This window comes from Lepidochelys kempii, chromosome 16 (genome assembly GCF_965140285.1).
Source record: "Lepidochelys kempii isolate rLepKem1 chromosome 16, rLepKem1.hap1, whole genome shotgun sequence".
NCBI lineage: Eukaryota > Metazoa > Chordata > Testudines > Cheloniidae > Lepidochelys > Lepidochelys kempii.
In genome coordinates, this window is record NC_136395.1 from 3,695,838 (window position 1) to 3,703,170 (window position 7,333).

A 7,333-nucleotide genomic window follows, 5' to 3' on the forward strand; every position below is an offset into this window, starting at 1 on the left:
CTCCTGGAGGCTCTTGCCCACCCCTAACATGGCGGCCGGGTGTGGCTTGCATGGGTCTCGCGAGATCTCGGCTAGTATATGTTGTGCGGCCGACGGCATCTCCGGCCTCTCGTGCGCGCTGCCCTAGGCCGGGAGGTGGCAGGAGCTGCCTGAGTCTCGCGTCCCGGATCCGGCTCCATCCGCCTCGGGCCCGCCGCCGCCATGCCGCCCAAGTTCGACCCCAACGAGATCAAAGTCGGTACGTTGGTGCGGGGCGGCCCGTGAGGTGCCGGGCCTGGGGCCGCGGCGGCCGGGGAGCCCTGTGCCCGGGCGGGGAGCGTCCCCCTGCGCGGCCCGGCCTGGGCGCGCTCTGCGCCCGCGGGGGGCCCGGCCTGGGCGCGCTCTGCGCCCGCGGGGGGCCCGGCCTGGGCGCGCTCTGCGCCCGCGGGGGGCCCGGCCTGGGCGCGCTCTGCGCCCGCGGGGGGCCCGGCCTGGGCGCGCTCTGCGCCCGCGGGGGGCCCGGCCTGGGCGCGCTCTGCGCCCGCGGGGGGCCCGGCCTGGGCGCGCTCTGCGCCCGCGGGGGGCCCGGCCTGGGCGCGCTCTGCGCCCGCGGGGGGCCCGGCCTGGGCGCGCTCTGCGCCCGCGGGGGGCCCGGCCTGGGCGCGCTCTGCGCCCGCGGGGGGCCCGGCCTGGGCGCGCTCTGCGCCCGCGGGGGGCCCGGCCTGGGCGCGCTCTGCGCCCGCGGGGGGCCCGGCCTGGGCGCGCTCTGCGCCCGCGGGGGGCCCGGCCTGGGCGCGCTCTGCGCCCGCGGGGGGCCCGGCCTGGGCGCGCTCTGCGCCCGCGGGGGGCCCGGCCTGGGCGCGCTCTGCGCCCGCGGGGGGCCCGGCCTGGGCGCGCTCTGCGCCCGCGGGGGGCCCGGCCTGGGCGCGCTCTGCGCCCGCGGGGGGCCCGGCCTGGGCGCGCTCTGCGCCCGCGGGGGGCCCGGCCTGGGCGCGCTCTGCGCCCGCGGGGGGCCCGGCCTGGGCGCGCTCTGCGCCCGCGGGGGGCCCGGCCTGGGCGCGCTCTGCGCCCGCGGGGGGCCCGGCCTGGGCGCGCTCTGCGCCCGCGGGGGGCCCGGCCTGGGCGCGCTCTGCGCCCGCGGGGGGCCCGGCCTGGGCGCGCTCTGCGCCCGCGGGGGGCCCGGCCTGGGCGCGCTCTGCGCCCGCGGGGGGCCCGGCCTGGGCGCGCTCTGCGCCCGCGGGGGGCCCGGCCTGGGCGCGCTCTGCGCCCGCGGGGGGCCCGGCCTGGGCGCGCTCTGCGCCCGCGGGGGGCCCGGCCTGGGCGCGCTCTGCGCCCGCGGGGGGCCCGGCCTGGGCGCGCTCTGCGCCCGCGGGGGGCCCGGCCTGGGCGCGCTCTGCGCCCGCGGGGGGCCCGGCCTGGGCGCGCTCTGCGCCCGCGGGGGGGCCCGGCCTGGGCGCGCTCTGCGCCCGCGGGGGGCCCGGCCTGGGCGCGCTCTGCGCCCGCGGGGGGCCCGGCCTGGGCGCGCTCTGCGCCCGCGGGGGGCCCGGCCTGGGCGCGCTCTGCGCCCGCGGGGGGGCCCGGCCTGGGCGCGCTCTGCGCCCGCGGGGGGCCCGGCCTGGGCGCGCTCTGCGCCCGCGGGGGGCCCGGCCTGGGCGCGCTCTGCGCCCGCGGGGGGCCCGGCCTGGGCGCGCTCTGCGCCCGCGGGGGGCCCGGCCTGGGCGCGCTCTGCGCCCGCGGGGGGCCCGGCCTGGGCGCGCTCTGCGCCCGCGGGGGGCCCGGCCTGGGCGCGCTCTGCGCCCGCGGGGGGCCCGGCCTGGGCGCCCTGACGCCTCTCTCGCTTTCTCCGCAGTGTTCCTGAGGTGCACCGGCGGGGAGGTCGGCGCCACTTCCGCTCTGGCGCCTAAAATCGGCCCGTTGGGTTTGGTGAGTGGCGCTGGGAGGGGGTTGCTCTGTGTCGCTCGCGGTATTACCAGGTGCTTGGCAGATGCTGCTGAAACTGTCTGTAACTGATGCCTGGATGGCTGCGCTACTGAAGGGGATGATTAGGGTGAAGTTACTTTAGTCTAATCGAGAGATTTTTGTCCTAACGTGAACCTCTAAAACCCCCCTACAGGATAGCCATGAGCTGAAATCTAACCGTGTATCCTGAGCTCCAAATGTGAGAGTCCTGAGCTAGACTGAGTCAATTGCCTCTTTAAGTACAGGAATCCAGTGTACCCGCTTCCCGTTTAGATGGGAGCCCTCTTTACAGAGACTGCTAAGGCTGTAAACTGGTCAGTTGATCAACATAAAAGGAGTTAGCTCTTCTAAAATGCCTTACGTTTTGCCATGGATGTGAGTTTGCTCCTTGTGACTGGGCAGAGAGCAAACTTGCAAGAAATTGAACTTAGCCTTGTTTTTGTATAACTAGGCTATTGTATCTCTTTGGGTGTGGTGTGTGAACATGTTAGTGCACCTCCCTGGGTGTGAGGGGGGCCCTGGTTTTGAGATGGGCTTTTTGAAAAGGGGGGGAATTTAGCAAAATAGAAGGGCCACTGAAGGGAGTGAGAAGTGTGATTAGGCATGGGAAATGACTGAGGGTGGGAGTGGACTGGTGCAAATAGCCAGTTAAGGCAGAGGAAAAACTGCAGAAAGCTGTTTAATGTGTGTGTCTAGCAGTCCTTGCTGCCACTTACTCTGGGTTTGTGGCTCGCTCTGCTGAGGCATTGCTCTCTCCATGAGATTTCAGAGATACACAGAAGGGTTTGTATTTGCTCACATCAGTGAATTTAGCTGTTTGGGAAGAGGGGAATCTTTCAAATACAGCAATAAAAATAACTGCCGGTACAGGGCATGAAGTGTACAGCATAATACGGGAGTTCAAACGAATGAGTGTTGGAAAATCTCTCTGAAGAGAAAATAATCAATTAAATGCTTGTTCTTGCCTTCAGTCTCCCAAAAAGGTTGGTGATGACATCGCCAAGGCAACAGGTGACTGGAAGGGGCTGAGGATCACCGTGAAACTCACTATCCAGAACAGGCAAGCTCAGGTACTAAACGCCAGAAGGGATGGCTTGGTGGGAGAAGCGCCAGGTTTGAAACACCTGCGTTTGCTTGAACCACAAGTGTCAATCCCGGCAGGGTTGACTCAGCCCTTCATCCTTCCGAGGTAGATAAAATGAGTTCCATGCAGTTTACTGTGTGGGGGTCTCCTGGACGAGACCTTAAAAACAAAGTCCTTCCTAATCTCTGTAGGCTCTGAAGAGCTGGGGTGTATCCAATGCCAGAACTGTCTCTGGTCCACCATCCAGAGGCAGCTGCATTTCAGTGTATAATTCAGGGCTGTCCAGGCTAAAGATGCTGTGTGTGCCACTGTGCTCAGAAATAGTGGTGTGTCTGAATCAAGAGCAGGCATCAAACTGACTGTCAGAGTTAATGACAATAGAATGGAGAGGAACAAATGAGTTCATCAGTCTGCCAGGGTTGGTATTGTATTGGTCTTGGAACCATGACAACACTCTGAGAGACTACTATGGGGGAACTGTTGGCTGATACTGGAGATGGGGTGGAGAGCAAGTTTTTAGACCAGGGAAACACTGTGCCAAACTGGAATATTCCAACTACTCTTCAGTATACTTGTAGCCACCCGCCACCATACCTGTCTTGTACTGAAGTGACTGGTGTACTCCAGTGGTGTGCTGAGAGGAATCCCCAGCTTAGGAAGCAGGGCTATTCTATGTGTGGAGAGCTCTGTGCCGAAAGGCTGGGAACATTGAATCACACGTCTTCCCATAGAGAAGAATAGTAACAAGCATGTCGAGTACACACAGGTGGGAGGGTGATCCCAATTATTTTCTAGTAAATACAATGCATTTAGGTTTATTATAGTTCTGTGTGAGTTGGAGGCTGTTAGCTCTTTCAAGACTGATATTTGTCAAGCATTCTGGATTTGCTTTCTGACCTCAGTATCTCCTAAAGAAAACATGTTCCCCTCCCCCAATCAGATCGAGGTTGTCCCTTCTGCCTCTGCCCTGATCATCAAAGCCCTCAAGGAGCCTCCTCGTGACAGGAAGAAGCAGAAGAACAGTAAGCTTTCTTTTTTGCTAACTTCCATTGGTCACTGGTGCTAAGTGGTGCAGCCAGCCAGCCCAGATCTAGCTGGCTGTCACTTAACTTGCTTGCCTCCAGTTTACTCCTCTGCAAAATGGGAATATTTGCCAACCTTGTAGGGGATTGTGGGGCTTCATTAATGTTGTGAAGCACTTCACGATTTCAACCTGCAAGGCACAGAAGTACAATCCAAGATCTATCTGAAGGGGAAATTACTCCCTAGGATGCAGGGTATTGAAATGATTTGCCTGTGGATCATTGTACTTTTATGACCAGCTCCATGGTTCTCAAACTTTTGTATTGGTGACTGCTTTCACACACAGCAAGCCTCTTGAGTGCAAACCCCCTTTACAAATTAAAAACACATTTTTTATATTTAATGCTATCATAAATGCTGGAGGCAAAGTGGGGTTTGGAGCTGACAGCTTGTGACCTCCACATAATAACCTCATGAGGTGTCAGGACACCCAGTTTGAGAACCCCTGGAGTTTGTCTGGTCTAAAAACTTCAGTAAAACAGCCACCTGCCACTGTACCTGTCTAGTATGAAGTGCCTGGTACAATCCAGTGGTGAGCTGATAGAAAACACCAGCTTAGGAAACAGAGTTATTCTCTTTGTGGGTAACTCTGTGCCAAAGTCTGGGAACACCAGATGATAAACCAAGGAATGAGTGTGCTGCTATACTGTCCCCCTACCCTCTTCACTCCCAGGGTTGAGATGTTGAACAGATTTGTTTGTTGCTCTTCAGAGGACTCACTGGTGTTTTGATTTTGTTCACAGTTAAACACAGTGGCAGTGTCAGCTTTGATGAGATAGTAAACATTGCACGCCAGATGAGGCACAGGTCCTTGGCCCGGGAGCTCTCTGGTAAGAGCAGTATGCTGCTAGGGGGTTACTAATGCGGTGGCTGCCATAGGCTGGTCCTGAGTGCCTGAACCAGCTCTGCCTTCTGAACTCAGATGGGCTGCAGAGCCCCTCATCCTGCTTGTCTACCCACTAGCTGGCCTACTCTGCAGCTCTGGGCTCCATTCCAGCAACCTCAGCCTCTGCTGTAGGTTTTCACTTATATTTCCTGGTGTGAATGGGTAGATCCATGAGCATGGACAGTCAAGCTGGCAGAGGCAGAACATGGCAGGACTTTTTTTCCCCCCATACTCCTGACCCTGTCACAGTGCAGTCTGTTTCCAAAGGGGACTAGCCCGTCCCCTGCTGACAGATACCTGGGCATTAGCTAGCTTCCTAAACTACAATATAAGTAGCTTCCATATCTGATTCAGTTTATCAAGATACCTTAGTCTTAGAAATAGGTCAGACCTGCTTAGTAACAGGCCTGTCTTACTGAGATACATTCAGCCAAGTCAGCTCTGAAAGGGGATACAAAGGGAACTTATGAATGTCCTTCTGGAAGGTCCCATGTACCTTCCTGTCCTGAAACATCAGTGGCCTTTCTAGATTGACATACCCAGGAGACAGTGTGCTGCACTGATGCAGGAGACCCAGGTTCCAGGATATGCTCATTATGCCCTCAGCAGTGAATCCTGCTAATGTACCTTGCAGACCTCTGGGGATGGAGGTTATGGCTTGTATAGATAGAAAAATGGCATAGGGCAGTGATTTTCAACCTATGATCCATGGATCCCTGGGGGTCCCCAGACTATGCCTAAGATTTCCAAAGGGGTCTGCACCTCCATTAGAAATTTTTTGGGGTCACTGGACCCCAGGAGAGGAGCCTCCCATATAACACATGCCAAGCCTCCTTGCACCCATTCATCAAACAGGTCAGTATTTAACAGACTTCCACCAGGAGGGAGACATGCACAGGAATTAACATGCTGTTGTACGTCACTGACCTGCTGCTACCAGCGTAACTAGCAGGGACACTTTTTTTCCCCCAATGGAAAAATCTGAACTCTGAAAGCAAGTCAGGCTTGGTCTGTGTGTCACCACTGTGTTGGAGGTGGTCTAAGATGCAGTCTCTCTGTTACAGGAACTATTAAGGAGATTCTAGGAACTGCTCAGTCTGTTGGCTGCAATATTGATGGCAGGCATCCTCATGATGTCATTGATGACATCAACAGTGGCACAATAGAATGCCCAGCTGTAAGTCTCAAACTTCAGTTGAAATTGACTAGCATTGTCTAAGAACAAAATATCTCTTTACTAATGGGAGGCTTGTTTTGTTTTTTCAACAGAGCTAAGACAGAAACCAAGAACTCTCAACATGAAAGCTGATTAAGATTTTTTGTGACAATTGGGAAACCTCAATAAAACCTGCATTGAGTGAGAGTGGTCTGGTAATTTAAATACAGGATCCAGGTTGTCATCTGAAGGTGCAAAATGCTGGAATCTAAACACATGGTTGATTCCAGACAATCTGTATTCTGCCACATCAAGATTACAGGATTTTTTTCTGGTCCCACACTGAACTAATATCTAGTACCTACACTAAGAGGTTGTCCTTGAGACAACCCCTGCATTTTGGAATGGAGAAAACATGCCACAGAAATTTACAAAGGTTAAAAGTGGAGATTGCCTCTCAACTCCTATCCCTCTTAAAACTTGCCATCATAAATAGATGTATTCCTTGTGAGCAGGTGGTTTATTCAGAATAGTAAATCTGTGCAAATCTTAATTTATGCTAGTGCTATGTGTACCTAACAGCTAGAAGGGCATAAATAACTGATACCTTTGCATGTGTAGGCTATGGAGAACTGCAGTCATGTCATAAAATGTAATACAGCCTGCAAGCAGATTGTTCAGGTGGCTAGCTTAAGCTAATGCATTTAAATTATGAAGCTTTCACCTGTGGTAGTGATGAAACAGGATACAGCATGATCTTGACATTACATGACTTCCATCTTAAATGGAAATTTACTCCTGAACACCCTGCCGTGTTAAATATACTTAGACAAATCTGTTTTAGTAACAGGTAAAAAGTGAGTGCTCCCAAAGTCCTCTGCTTGAGCGTCTGTGAAGACAGGCACCCTGGTTCTTAGTGTGTAATAGGTACCTAGTCCAATTCAAAACTTCAATTTTCAAGGGTTTATTACTTGTAAATGTGTGTCTGGTCAACATTAGCATCCTCAATTTCTAACAGCAAAAGCTACCCATTATTACAGTACAGCTCCAAGCTTCGTAGGTGTACTGGGCTTGTACTTCTCTCTCTGAATAAACAGGTTGTTTCAGATCAGAATCCATGTAGGGAGGTGACTTAGTAATAGAGTACACTGCATAATGAATCTTAGTCTGTGTTAACTTTGTGAGC

The 7,333-nt window shown here is 55.8% G+C and overlaps 1 protein-coding gene and 2 non-coding genes across 4 annotated transcripts; all 3 read left to right on the plus strand.

Annotated features, from left to right (window-relative positions):
- The first annotated feature begins 99 nt into the window (after positions 1 to 99).
- RPL12 (ribosomal protein L12) lies at positions 100 to 6,354 on the plus strand. 2 transcript variants are annotated; one of them, XM_073314472.1, is made up of 7 exons: positions 100 to 238; positions 1,829 to 1,902; positions 2,910 to 3,008; positions 3,963 to 4,044; positions 4,849 to 4,935; positions 6,056 to 6,168; positions 6,261 to 6,354. In XM_073314472.1, exons 1-7 carry the CDS (start codon positions 202 to 204, stop codon positions 6,264 to 6,266), a joined length of 498 nt encoding a protein of 165 aa, XP_073170573.1. In that variant the 5' UTR covers positions 100 to 201; the 3' UTR covers positions 6,267 to 6,354. The 2 variants fall into 2 exon arrangements, with proteins under 2 accessions (XP_073170573.1, XP_073170574.1); XM_073314473.1 differs by lacking the exon at positions 4,849 to 4,935.
- LOC140899454 (small nucleolar RNA SNORA65) lies at positions 3,604 to 3,733 on the plus strand. Its single transcript, XR_012155339.1, has one exon. It is a non-coding gene; the product is annotated as a small nucleolar RNA SNORA65 (small nucleolar RNA).
- LOC140899453 (small nucleolar RNA SNORA65) lies at positions 4,591 to 4,718 on the plus strand. Its single transcript, XR_012155338.1, has one exon. It is a non-coding gene; the product is annotated as a small nucleolar RNA SNORA65 (small nucleolar RNA).
- Positions 6,355 to 7,333: the final 979 nt, after the last annotated feature.

Bases quoted from the DNA above. Each gene is read 5' to 3' on its own strand.
- RPL12 (XM_073314472.1), top strand. From the start codon at position 202: ATGCCGCCCAAGTTCGACCCCAACGAGATCAAAGTCG. The intron at 3,009-3,962 runs GTACTAAACGCC...TCCCCCAATCAG, and splicing joins TCCAGAACAGGCAAGCTCAG to ATCGAGGTTGTCCCTTCTGC. The intron at 4,936-6,055 runs GTAAGAGCAGTA...TCTCTGTTACAG, and splicing joins CTTGGCCCGGGAGCTCTCTG to GAACTATTAAGGAGATTCTA.